Consider the following 13,478-nt stretch of genomic DNA (forward strand, 5'->3'; position numbering starts at 1 on the left):
CTTGACAAAAGGAACGGAGAGAGGCCAAGTACACGTGGAAAAGCCGAAAGCCCTGGGACTGATGAGCTGCTGGAGCACTGGATTCCTGGTGGCTTGGCTTCAATGCATGGTGTCAACTGGGTGGTTACTGGAGATGGCAGGAAAGCGTTTCCCTGTTAGATGTGTCAGTTTGATACCTTGCAACCCCTTCATGAATTTACCTGCTGCGGAGTTTTGTGCGGATGAACTCACCCTGCTCTGTGGAAGCTGCTGCGTAGCAGCAGATCTCGGGGGACTGGTACCTTGATGAATCCTTGTAGAGACGGCTCCTCACAGCTGTAAGAGCCTCGTGCTGCACTTGCTGGCTAAGCTAGGGAAGAGAGGACAGCACCCCACTCTGCAGAGGTGACTCGCCCCACCGGGACTTGAACTGTCAGCCTTTCTTGCCTCACTTCTTTAATTCAGCTGCTCTGGGGAGTTTACAGGCAGCTGTCAGCATTTACATAAAGGCACAGCTCTGAGGAGCACATCCCGGGGTTGGGGCTGTGAGCAACTTCCACTGTGCCTGCAGCACCTTCTGCCACCACACACCCCAATTTAGAGGTGCCACCAAGGGCCTGGAGGTGGTAATAAATGACACTGCACTAATGTAGAATTGTCCCCTGAGTGCTTCTCGTCCTAAGGAAGATGGTTTGTCTGTCTTCAGTAACCTGACGTTGTGCTCCAAGGTGGTGAAGAGCGAAATGATGTGCAGCCATTGATGTGCCAGCAGCAAGCTGTCGGCACCTCACATCTCCTGAGGTTACAGACGGGTGGAAGTTCATCTTGGTTGAAGTTAGGCAGCGCTTCACAGAAGGAAAGGACTCTGGAGGGCTGATTGCCTCTGGCTTCTTTGAGCTATGGGTGCATGTTCCCTCCTGATCTCTGAGGCAAGCAGAATACTTGGGTTTTGGATTATTTTGATAGTGACAAAAGTGGCCAGTTGGGCTCCCCGCTCAGCCCAGATGGGATGGGCACCACTTTTTGAGTAAGGAGAGATTCATTCTCCCAGCTGTCCTTTGCAGTATTTGTTTGTTACCTTTTTTATGTGTCTCTAGGGGAGCTGGCTGCCGTGGGTGTTATGTGGACATTTTGACACAGAGAGGAGGGGAGGTGGTCATGAAGCAGCAATGACAGAGCAGCTGGCACTCCAACTGTTGTCTTCTTCCCTAGGTTGACCGGGTGAGCTATCTGCTTCAGGAGATCTATGGCATCGAGAACAAAAACAACCAAGAGACCAAGGTAAAAGCGCTCAGAAAGCTCCTGCTCCCTGAGCTGTGAGTTTCCAGCCTTCCAAGCTTTCGAGCTTAATGATGTGGCTTGGCAGGGCAACATGGAGGTGCTTCCCAGAATGACTGTCATGTCTGTGTCATTCCTGCAGGTGCTGAAGAAGACCAGAGATGGCAGGTCCTCACTGTCATAAGGCCCAAACAGTCGGTGGAGTTGTGCTGAGATAATTTTAGACAGCGTGACATTCTTGAGGATGTTTGGTGGGGCTGGGATTGCTAGGAGCAAAGGACATCAGTGCCCTGTGGGTGTTTCAGAGCACTGATTTTTGGGGTCACTGGCTCTCTGCAGTCAGGGCAGTTGTTCCTGGTGTCTGTGCTTTGCTCCTGTGGCTCCTTCGTCTTCTTCTTTTGGGGAGTGCACTGCAGGCTCCTGTAGCGCTGCAGGGAGCTGAGCTCTCTAGGGCTTGCCAGTGTCCTGAGAGCAGTCTGCATTCCCCAGCGCGCGGGAGAGCAGCATCCATAAGGGATGTATATGCAAATGCCATAGCGAGAAACATTGCCTATCTTCAGGCAGGAGCTTCTGCTGAATCCCAGCTTGCTGCACAGCCGCGTGCAGGTTACGTGACTGCTTTATGCTGGCTTTAGCCTTGTGTAGAGCTGCCCTTTGCTGCCACCTGGGCTGCAGACAGTACCAAGTGCTGACCTCTGGTGTGTGTAACACTTGCAACAGAGAAGCAGCCACAGAGCAAGACAAGCAGGATTTCCTCTCCAAGCAGTGCAGCGTCCTGCCCAAAGCATCCTGTGATCTCTATCTGCCTGTGTAGGTAGCACCAGAAGAGGCAGGAGGGAGAAGCCTTTTCAGAGATTTTTCTTGCACAGGATCTATTTAAGAGGATTGAAGGCTTCTGTTTGGGTCCTCCAGGGTCTTGTGATGATTCTCTTGATCCAGCAATCCCACATTTTTGGCCCTTCAGACAAGTAACCCGAGGCCATTTTTGTTCTTCCTGGTATACTTAGCAAACTGTATGAATGGGAAAACAAAAGGCCTGTTCTTTAAAATAGATGAGGAATGCATGTGACGGGGCAGACAGGCTTGCAGCCTTTTGCTGGCATAGTCAGCAGGCTGGATGTGGATATGGCAGCAGCAAATGCTGTGTATTGCTGCTCACACCAAGGTTGCCCGTGGTCTGGCATGTGTTGGCCCTGGCGATCAAAGGGGCCTCATGAAGTGGGACCAGGTGAAGGTGGAGGGTGGCCCCTGCTGGGTCATCAGTTTGGTGGGCTCTGGCATAACTTCTCTGGCATCAGTGGGGAGACTGTGGGGTTCACAGATGTCACTTGAGAGCTCTTGTGATTGGACAGTAGGTTTCTTCTCCTAGCCACAGCTTCCTGGGTGGCTGTAATCCAATTTTGGGGGCTCTGAGTGACTGAAAGACTAGTGTGATGCACGTTCATGTTGAATGGGTTCATACTGACCTTCTTACCAGGGCAGCTGTGAGCAGATGAGCATCACAGGCGGGTTCTCCTATGGCTGCATTGAAGCTTGTGCCAGCACAGGAGACTGATGAAAATGCTGTGGCAGGAGAACTACTCACTCCATCACAGGTTCACAGGACTTGTGGCAACTGGGCTAGACATGGCTGGAGTGCCTCCTTCTGACCAGCCACCTACTGCAGTCAGCAAGCAGCTCATTTGGGGGCTGCTCTCTCTGTGGACATGGGGCAGAAAGGCTGGACTGCCAGGACCCTGCTTCCCTGCTGGCCTCGGGAGCCACAGGCTGGCTGGCAGGAGCTTGTTCTTAGTCTCCCTCAGTCAAGGGGATCCGAACTGCAGAGGGGCTCCCCCTGCACACAGCCTGGCTCTGGGTAGGGACAGCAGTGCTGTGAATTCACGGTACAGCGTCCTGTCTCTGGCCTTTCGTGAGTTCAGAGCAGAGTCCCGAAATGAAGGAGTGTCCATTAGCAGGGCTGTGTGGGCTGGAGCTTTCTCTCCTTGAGAAACCCCCACTGAGAGCTGCAGAGTCTCACAGGCTGTTGGTTGTGAGATTTCCCCAGGCTCCAGAGTCCCACAGTTCAGCATGGCCTTTTCCATTCACGTGCCAATGTCTTGCCTCTCATTGCAGCCTTCAGATGACGAGAATAGCGACAACAGCAACGAGTGTGTGGTTTGCCTGTCTGACCTCCGCGACACCCTGATCCTGCCCTGCAGACACCTCTGCCTGTGCAATTCCTGTGCTGACACCCTGCGCTACCAGGCCAATAACTGTCCCATCTGCAGGCTGCGTGAGTATGTGCCCAGGACACAAGGGCATCTTTCTCCCTCCTAGGCTCCTGTTACATCAGTACAGGCTGTAAGAAGGAGTGTGGATTTTACAGACTCCACCCCAAGGCTCAGCATCAAATTTGCTGCTGCTCTCACTGGCATCTGGAGATTCCTGGCACCTAAAATAACTGCCCTCAAGCAGGGAAGGAGGAGAGCATGTGGGAGAATGGCCCTTTATCCAGTGCCTCCCTGGCCACTTCCTTCTCCTTGAGATGGGATCTGAAGGTGCAGGTGGTCTGAGCTGTGCCATTTAGGCAGTTCTTGTGTTGTGGTGAAGAAGGTGGAAAATGCCCCGAAGGAGGGAACATAGAACCTTTATCCTGAGACTCTCTGGCCGAGACAGCAGCCAGCCCCACCAGAGTGCTGTCCAAGTACTTCGCATGATTCATTTTTCCTCTAACAACCTTACTTCGACTTCACTAGGGAGGCAGAGGTGAGATAATGGTCAATTTGGAGTCCTTTTCTTTGCTAGGAGAGTTAGGAGGGTCTGCTTAACCCCTGCATTGCTCAGCTTCCAAAAGATGGAAAAAACTAAATACCTATTCCGACGCTCAGGCAGCACTTGCTGAATTCCATGTATTTTCTCAAAAGCACAGAGGCACAGGAGTCTCTTGAGAAAATGCCTGTGTTTTTGCTGGAATAGACATGCATTTTACCCTGTGCTTGATCTCTGAGGTATTTGATTGTTTCTAATTGATACCTCTCAGGAAAAGAAAAAAGAGCCTAAGACAGGCCTGAGGATTTAAGCCTAAACAGTTGAAACTTGGCAAAGATGCAGTAACCAAAAGCAAGATCATATCAGAGGAAGTGCCAGACAGCTTTGCCTATAAGTAGCACAACTTAAAACACAGGAACAGCGTTATCTCATCTGCATGCCGTAGCAGAGTAGGTTGGATTTGTTTGGAAGGTGCGCCCATGTCAGAATTCCTGTGAATCTGCTTCTGGGGACTGCAGAGGCAGCAAGGATAGATTTGCACCTCTGTCCTCTGGTTCTAGGCTGATCTTGCAAGTGGCTGGGTGCAAAAGGAACTAGGGAAATGCCTGGGCTTTTCCTGGTGTACAAGCAAGTTCTTACAGCTGCATCAGAACAGATGTCTGGCTCATTCGTATACACCCTTGGCACAGAGGAACTAACAATATTAAAGATCTGCAGATAGAAAATGGTACTGTGGGCAGGGAGTGGAGATCAAAGCTGTTGTGGTGGTAGGACAAAGGGTTTGCTGTGCTGGAGACAGGAGTTCAGCCACTAACCCTCTGGCTGGGTTCCACTCAGCACCGCAGTGCTGGCTGGTGGGAAAGCAGCCGATGGCAGGCACGATGCTTCCAGCACCAGCTGAGCCCCAGAGCTGAGACTTGTGGGATCTGAACGAACCCAAAGTGGTTTTACATGAGGTCCCTCACCATTCTGTAGCTTCCAGTGTGCTGTCCGAGGCCAAGCTCATGTTTTTATTAGTATGTCGTACAGTATCAGGCCTGAAACACCTCTGCCTGAAACACACGCAGCGCCTGTTCTCTGCAAGGGCTGTGTGTATTCAGAGTTTTTTGGCCAGCAAATCTCTCCCCAGTATAGACCAATCAACTAGAAGCCAGATCATGGCACGTGGCTTTGATGTGCTCTGTGGTCCTGCTCGTCCGTGCTGACGGTGTGTCTGTGGTGAGCTGAGCTGCTCCGGCACACGACTGGCACGGCCTGCTCCTGCTGGGCTGTGCGATCACCTGCCTGCTGTTCTCTCCTAGCCTTCCGCGCCCTGCTGCAGATCCGGGCTGTGAGGAAGAAGCCGGGAGCTCTGTCGCCGGTGTCGTTCAGCCCTGTCTTGGCACAGAGCGTTGACCATGATGAGCACTCTGTAAGTACCTTGCAACCCCGTGTAGAAAGCCTGGGTGCTGGTCTCAGCCTGAGCAGGCAGCTTGTGCTTGCACGAGTTGCTCAACCTGATGTCTGGTGTCCATGGGACCTCAGGAGGTGCACTCAGGCCTTGGAGCAAGGTCTTCCTGAGCCGTGCCGCCTCTCTTGTCAGCCCTGCTTAGACAGCCAGGATCTCTCCTCTTGTGGACTGGTTTTAGCCAAGGGCCCTCCTGTCTTTTGGAAGAAACAAATCCACAGAAACCTTAGTGCGAGAAGGTTTCTCGGGGCCTGTCCCAGCATAAAAGTGGCAAAATTTGAGCGTGACGGGGTGGAAGCTGGGAAAGTGGGAGGGGGTTACAGTTTGACTTGCACACACATCTGTATGTTAGCACGCTCTGATGAAATGCCGTTGGCATTGGAGTTCCCAGCACGGTGGCAGAAAGGCCTCTTTGTGACAGCCTCCCTGAGTGACAAGGTCTCAGCGGGCAGCTCGGGGAGCGTGGGATGGTAAGTGTGGCACCAGGGCCCAGTCGCACGTCCCTGGTGTGGTGAGGGCAGTGGCTCATTGCCTGAGCAGTGCTGCTGCACAGCTGGCTCTGGCGGGACACATGAGATCAGAGTGAGGAGAGAGGGATCTGCATCTAAATCACCTTACTGGTTTTCCTGGGAACAGAAAGAGATTGTCACAGGAAAATCCTGGTTTTATCCATCTGTCCTCTGCAGCACTGTAGCTCTGCTGCCTTCAACTGGGGCTAAGAAACAGGGCAGGGGAGAAACCCTGAGAGTTGTGAAGCTGTGTGTAGACAAAGCAGGTGCTGTCACTTGCAGTGAGGTGAGGAGATGCGGTGTGTCTCTTTATGTCACTAACCTCAAGAAACAACTTCTTTAAAACATTATTTTCTCTTGACAGTGTCCCTTTAAAGCCCTTAAGGTGAGCACTGTCTCCCTGCCCAGCAGGAAGCCTAGAAAGGAAACAGTAAGTGGACTTGGTTGTATTTGGCTCCTATGGCAATTCTTTGTCAGCACTGTCACCAGCACGTGGACGTGTTACACGCACGAGGGCTTGCTAACACGCTGGGTTTGGCTTGTGCCCCTGTACAGGCTGCGACACTCTCTGTCCTGCCTCCATGGTAGCGGTGAGACGCTCATACCCTGCACGGATGATCACTGACCTCCCTGGTTTGCCTGCGGAGGAACGAGCAAGGTGGAAGCAGCTTGCCACAGGGGTCTGACGCTGACTTGCAGGGACTTCCACAGGTTCTGAGCCTGGCTGCTTTATAGTTCCTGGCCAAGACGTTTTTGTAGCTTTGTAGGACTGTGGGCAAGCTGCTGTCTCCTTGGCTCACCCAAAAGCTTCCTCACACTTGTCTCACCCCCTTGGCAGTTTGGCGTGGGCACATCTTGTGGTTTCCACCCCCGTGCTGGGATGTAGAGGCAGACAAACAGGCACAGCTGGAGCAGGTCTTGCATTCAGGAACACTGGCTGCAGTGGGCTGGTTTGCTTTTAGAGAAATAGGAAGGATGGAGCTTGTTTTGTTGTGGGCTCTCCGAGTTGGTGTGATGACATGTAGCTGTAATGCCGTGCTGGGGACAGCATGAATAGTGATCGTGAGGTACCAGGAGCTGAGAAGGGGAAAGGCGAGGGAGGCCGCCAGGCCAGGAAGCGTCTCTGTGCCTTCTTTGTGTACTCCCATCAAATGCAGCTACAGCTGTCATCGATATCAAGGAGGCTGCAGTTTTCCTTTATTCAAACCAGCCTGGATGCCCTGGGGCGGGGTTCAAGTGATAAGGCTGTTGCAAGCTTGGTATGACCCTGGCACTCTGCAGGCCTCCTGCAGCAACTGGCAGTGCTCCTGCAGTGGCCTCTCAGGTGGTGTCGTGGTGAGTGTGAGGAGGGGAGCAGTGTCTCAGGGTTGTTTGGAAGCTCAGTGACTTGCAGAAACAGAGTTGCAGCTGTTGGCAGAGAAATCCTCCTCCAGCCTGAGCTGTGCCACAGAACCTGAACTTTCCCCACAGTGAGCAGCCTGTGAACCCTCAGGCCTTGGTCTGCGCAGCCAGGAGAAAATGTCCCAAACACAACCCAGGGGGTTTTGTTTCCCTGACTTTTCTGTCCACAATGGACCATCTCTGAGCTGCTGTGTGGCAATGACATGTTTTGGTGGAGGTGGCTTTTGGCCCCACCGCCTGCAGGTGGCACCAACTGCAAACCCATCCCTTGTTCAGCTGACTGGTTATCTTTCAATCTCCAGCTGTGGTTTTCAGTGCAAGCTCAGAATCATCACAAGACCAGCACTTTAGGGGCTGTGGGTTGATGCTTGACTCCAGGTGCCACTGGTTCTTTCCTGCCAGTCAGATCTACCTCCTTCTGTGACCACAAGTGAGTCAGTTCAGCAATCAATTCACCCCGAATTAGCAGCTGGTATTGGAACAGGTTGCTGGGCAGGCTCATCCGCAGCTGTCTGATTGGGGGATGAAGCACAGAGAAGCTTCAGGATTTGATGGCCAGACTCAGCAGCAGCACACCATCTTAGGTGCAACAGAGAACCACCTCCGTGAGGTGCAGGGCTGAAACAGCTTAACTGAGTGTAAGCCTGGGCTGCTGCAGTCTTGCCTCTTTGTTTGCAGTGGGCTGGGTTAAGCTGCCTGTGGCCTACTGGGTTGCAGCATAAACTCTATTTATCTCTGAGTCTGCAGGACCTTGATGATCAGGAGGATTTTTAGAGTTAAGCCAGTGTTGGTTTGACGGCTTCACAAGGGTCCCTTTGCCTGGCAGCTTAGTGAGTTACCAAGGGGATGGGAATTGGTGCAGTTTTGCCCTCCTCCCTCCAAGGCCAGTGGTTCTGTGATCCCTTTCCTTCCTGTAGCAGAGGTGACTGTGCAGAGCGCCGACGTTTGCAGCTGAGGGGACCAAGTCCATGGGAGAAGTGGAAGTGCTGGAGGCTCTGAGGACCAGCTCTCATACCTTTGACTCTCTCCTGGTGACACTGGTGGTGCTGTGAAAGAGCTGCGGGAAGCACAAGTGGGGTGCTTATTGAGTTGGAAGGATCTCTGAACCCTTGGAAGAACTTTTAGGAGAAAAAGTCCAAACTTATTTTGTGGCAGTTTTTTTAGGAACCTGCTTTCTCACCCTCCTTGTCCAGCTCTTGAATATATGGCAAGGGGTGTGCCCAGCCATGATCCGACATGCTGAGATGCCCAGTCTCTAACTCATTGCTCTGGCAACTTGCCCGGAGCATCATCAGCATTACAGCCCAAAGGGGAACAAGTGGCTGCTGCAGGGGAAAGAGACGGAGGGTCTCTGGACAGGTGGCTGTGGGGAGTGCAGCGTGGGAGGTGCAGGGCCTCTCCTTTCTAGGGGGGCTTCCATCCTGCTGAGGGTTTCTTAACGTGTCCCTCGCTTTCTCACCCACAGAGCTCTGACAACATCCCTCCAGGCTATGAGCCCATTTCCTTGCTGGAAGCATTGAACGGCCTTCGCTCTGTTTCCCCCACCATCCCATCAGCTCCTCTGTATGACGAAATCAGCTACTCTGGCGTGGTGGATGGGGTGCTGCCTGCTGGCCGACCGCTTGTGGGGATGGACAGAGCTGTGGAGAGCAGCCACCAGAAGAGCAAGCGGAGCAAGTCTCCAGATAGGTCAGCATGGGGATGAAGGGGTCCACGCCTCTTGCAAGCCCTGAGGGCTTGTGGCCACACGCACTGGGAGCCAGGAGAGGGCTCAGGCTCTGGCTCCGGCTGGTCCCATCACTGGTACCACAGCTAATGCAGAATTTTAGGAGGCCACCAGGTACTAATGCCAGTGAGAGAGTTGGGATACCACCTCTGTGTTCAGCCCCAGGTGACAAGCTTATGTCTGTTAAGAGGTAGCTTTGTCACCAAAAGGAAGAGGATTTTTAACAAGGAGATTTCATCCAGAGTTTGGATGGAAATGTCTCAGTTCCAGTGCAGCTAGTCTCTTCATTTGCATTTGACATCCAAACCTTGTTGGATTTCAGCTTTCTGTGGAGTTCCCCAAGAACAAAAGAGTGGGGAGAGAAGTGACCTGAATTTCAGAGCACAAAATGCTGAGTGAGATCCTTTCATAGTTATCTGAGGCCTCCTCTTTTGGCATCATGATGGAGGGTGTAGGTGTGGATGCCGTGGAGTGTGCAGCCCACTGCAGGTGACTTTCACGCATCCCTTGTGGGGCCACACTGGCGGGGTCAGACCAGGTTTGTTCCTGGCACTCCTTGCTGTCCTCCATTCTGAATTTCCTCTGGGAAGGGAGCCCCTGAAGGTGTGAGGAGCAGTGTGGGACCAGGGCCTCTTGCTTTTCATGTGAAGGCAGATTTGTCTGAGTTGTGTTCCTGTGCTTGAGCTCTGCACAGCTGGGCTCTGCCCCAGAACTGCTGCTGCTCTTCTCCCTGGGGCTGATACTGGAGGGCCCGGGTGAATTTAGCTGAACAGTTTGAGCTTCTGCTCATGCAAGTTGGCTTACGCTGCTGGTGAAGGGACAGAGCAGGAGTGGTGACAACTTGAGCCGCTGCCACCAAACCCACCAGAGCCCATGTGCTGGCAGCAGTGTCGAGTTACAAATGGAGTTTCTCTTGCTGCAGCACGCTACGGTCTCCCTCATCCCCAATCCACGAGGAGGATGAAGAGAAGCTCTCCGAGGACTCTGACATGCAGCCAGCGCTGAGCGGTGGTGAGCTGGTCCTGAGAGAGACCAGCTCTCCAGAAGTAAGTCTGTGCTCTGCTGGGGAGCTGCTCTGAGCCAGAGCTCTTCTGTGGGGGCGGCTCTTCTGGGGGACACGGGAAGGGCCATCGCTCCCTCAGTGACAGGGTAAAGATGAGCTGCTTGGCACAAGAAGCCTGGAGCCAAGTCTTGGCTGCCTTTCTTTACCCACAGGGCTTCATGGGGCAGGACGCAGTCGCTCCCTGTGCCCCAAACACATCTTTGGGAGCTATGGAGTTGGAAAGTCCATTGGCCTGCAGCCATGTCAGAGCTGACCTTCCCCCGGCTTCCTGGGGGAGCCCAGCAGTGTTTGGGGCAGGGGTAGAAGTTGGGCCTTGCTGGGTTTCCAGCCTGTGAAGCGCCTCCATCCCGGCCTGTGGTGCTGCAGTGCTGATGAATGGCCCTGTGCTCCCTGTGGGAAATGAGTCCCTGGCCCTGCGCGTGGCTCTCTGGAGAGAGCCAGGGCAGTAAGTGCAGCAAGGGCCTCCAGCCTGCAGAACTAACCTGTGCTGCTCCTCCTTACAGAGTGTGGCAGGGGAAGAGATCGAGGAGGCCTCGTCCCTGCAGCAGGGTAAGTGTGCACTTGGCTGTGGGGCAACCAGACCTTGTCTTTGTGGGAAGGGGACAGTTGGGGGACGGACGTGCGAGTCCAGAAACATCTAGCCCCTGAAATCCACCTCTGAGCTGCTGTGCTTTTCCAAAGGTGCCAGGGTCTCTCCTTGGAAGCAGGGCAGTAAAATCCACAGGTTTATTTGCCGAGCATCTCTACTTGCTGTAAGCTCTGCACAAGTAGAGCTGTCCGTGCTGTGCATGGTCTCCTCACATGGCTGAGGCGGGGGATGGCAGCATGCACCAGTGTGGTCCTGGTGAGACCATGGCTGCAGTACCGGGTGTGCAGGATGTACCCTGTGTCTTTGGGGTGGGTGTCTGGTGCTCAGTCAGCATCCAGAGGGCAGGAGGATGGGGTGGGAGGGGACTGCTGGGTGTGTTTTGAGCTGGTCCTTTGACAGTGACCCAGGCCAGTCCGACCGTCTCTCCCGAGACCTCTGTGGGGATGAGGGGGCCGGGAGCTTCTTCACATGGAAGATCTCAGCTTGTCCTCCTGGCCTCTGCCCCTGCGGAGCTGCTCTGGGCACTTAGGGGCTGCGCTCTCGTCTGGTTCCAGGTAGCCGCCCTCCCTCTGTTGAAGACGTCCTGCAGGATGGCAGCTGCAGCGAGCACAGGAGCCTGACACAGTCGGAGAGTGACCCCCCAGTAGACGTCTACCTGCCAGGTAATGGCCACACCGTTGGGGTCAGAGACACAGGGCCAACCTGCCTGCTCGCGACTCGGGTTCGAGGCACCAAGGGGCCTGGGGGGGTTGTGGACTCTGAGCCTGACCACGGGCAGCCCCGCAAGGCGTGGTGATGAGCTGCAGCCTTGGGATGGGACAGGAACGTGCCTGCCTGGAGCATGGGCTCCCGTTCTGCTCGTGGGCAGAGTGAGCTGCGGGCAAGGGGGCTAATGCAGAGGTAACTTGTCCTCACTTCTCCCTCCTCCTCCCTCACCCTTTTGTCTCTGTTCTTCTTCTCCTTTCTCTTCTCCGGGCTGTGGCCACTCAGCGGCACCATTTATGTAACAGGTGCCTCCTGTGCCTGTCCCCAAACCGCACTCCTGCCTTTGGCCGAGGGAGGGAAACAGGCTGAGCCGGCTTCTGGGAGACTGAGCTGGCGCAGGGGGCAGCGGGCACCCCTCTGCCATGGGGCGGTGTCAAGGCGGGAAGGGCTGTGGGGTGCTGTGCTTTGCTGGCCTCACCCCCAACTGTTGTTGTTGCAGCCTGTTTTCTTCCATAGAGCGGCAGTTTGCTCTGAGTGCCTCTCTAATGTCTCCTTCCCTCTCTGTCTGCCTTCCTCCCTCCTGTCCTGGGCAGCACTGGGTCCCGATTCCTGCTCTATTGGTATAGAGGAGTAAGCTGGTACGTCTTCTTATTCTTCTTGCGCATTGCTGCGGTGTGGGGCAGCAGGACCCCTCCTGGGAAGGGGACAACCGGGCGAGGACAGGGATGGAACTGATCCTGGCCATGGGGGCAGGGCAGGAGGGGGCAGCAAACCAACCAGCCTGCGCTGCCAGCCCTGTCCTGGCTGTTCCCACCCCTGGCACCAGCATCCCTGCAGCCCCAGGGTCTGTGCTGTCCCCGAGTGCCAGGACCCCAGCCAGGGCAGCAAAAACCCTGACCCGCTCTGGGCTCCTGGGTGTGTGCTCTGCTGTCTGGTGGGCACCATGAACAGCCACGGCCATGCTGGCTTTTCCCAGGCTGATGACAGATAGTGTGTCCCCTTTGCGTCTTGTGTCCCGCCCCTGGCACTTGCTGAATCTAGAGCCCACGAGCTCTATCCCGTCTCCTGTGCTCAGGGCAGGGTAGGAGGGGGTGGCGGGATGATGGGCTCCTGCCTTCGCTCTTAGTCTGACCCAGAACCGGCATTATTGGGGCTGAACCCCCTTCTCCTCACTCAGGCTCATCTGACTTCACCAAGACGCTCCCCGGCCGTGGCACTGGCAGCCCCATGCAGCCTCTTCTCTTCGAGCAGACGTGTCTTCACCTGGAAGATGAGCAGAGCCTCTCATGAGCGGGGCCGGACCTCCCTGTCACCGGACCCCAGACCCCCAGCACAGCCTCTCTCCCCCCTGCAGTGGGGCTGGCCCGTGCTCACCGCCCCGGGGATACGGCGTGGCGTATCGCACCGGCACGGTTTTGGCACAGCCCGGCTTTTTTAAAAGACGTGCATGTTTCCTGCTAGCGGTGGGTAGGGGCTGGCGTCGTGTTTTTATGTGGGAGGGGGGCTCGGGGGTTAAAATCAGCAGATGAAGGACAGACACTACCGATGTATATTTTGTACACACCCACCACAGCCCTTTGCTGTCACTGCCCCTGTACATAGCTGTGACCCCCCTGCCTGCCCCGGCAGCTCCTCGGGGTGCTGGGGTGAGCTTTGCCGGGGTGCAGGGTTCTGCGCGGAAGGGGGGGAGCGTGGGGGTCAGCTCTGTCCCACCCCCTTCGGGATGCCCATTTGGGGTGGGGCATGGCTGACCCCTCTGCTCTCCCCGCGCGGAGCCCGGCGCTGCCCACGCCGTGTGCCTTGTTCTGCTTCTGCGGCGGGTCCCAGGGCGACCCCCCTCGATGTTTGTAGTAATAAACCCGTGGAGCAGCCACGCGAGTTTGCCTTTTGTTTGGGGGGCGGAATCCGGTGCCAAGGAGCGGCGGGGCGGGGCCGGGGGCGGGGCCAAGGAGCGGCGGGGCGGGGCCGAGGGGCGGGGCTGGGAGGCTGAGGGGCGGGGCCGGGGCGGGCGGGACTGCCGTGGTCCGCCTCCT

The 13,478-nt window shown here is 55.4% G+C and overlaps 1 protein-coding gene across 4 annotated transcripts in view; it reads left to right on the forward strand.

Moving 5' to 3' along the window:
* Positions 1 to 13,308, forward strand: part of MGRN1 (mahogunin ring finger 1) — a 53,677-nt gene extending 40,369 nt beyond the window's left edge. Inside the window, exons 9-18 of one of the 4 annotated variants that reach the window (XM_065644666.1) lie at positions 1,192 to 1,260; positions 3,370 to 3,529; positions 5,307 to 5,416; positions 6,326 to 6,391; positions 8,828 to 9,051; positions 10,011 to 10,134; positions 10,655 to 10,700; positions 11,295 to 11,402; positions 12,039 to 12,083; positions 12,623 to 12,712. In XM_065644666.1, coding sequence (XP_065500738.1) covers positions 1,192 to 1,260; positions 3,370 to 3,529; positions 5,307 to 5,416; positions 6,326 to 6,391; positions 8,828 to 9,051; positions 10,011 to 10,134; positions 10,655 to 10,700; positions 11,295 to 11,402; positions 12,039 to 12,079 — 948 coding nt within the window. In that variant the 3' untranslated portion in view covers positions 12,080 to 12,083; positions 12,623 to 12,712. Of the gene's footprint in view, positions 1 to 1,191; positions 1,261 to 3,369; positions 3,530 to 5,306; positions 5,417 to 6,325; positions 6,392 to 8,827; positions 9,052 to 10,010; positions 10,135 to 10,654; positions 10,701 to 11,294; positions 11,403 to 12,038; positions 12,084 to 12,622 lie in introns of all 4 variants that reach the window. The other 3 variants (XM_065644664.1, XM_065644667.1, XM_065644665.1) reach the window with 3 other exon arrangements.
* Positions 13,309 to 13,478: the final 170 nt, after the last annotated feature.

This window comes from Caloenas nicobarica, chromosome 14 (genome assembly GCF_036013445.1).
Source record: "Caloenas nicobarica isolate bCalNic1 chromosome 14, bCalNic1.hap1, whole genome shotgun sequence".
NCBI lineage: Eukaryota > Metazoa > Chordata > Aves > Columbiformes > Columbidae > Caloenas > Caloenas nicobarica.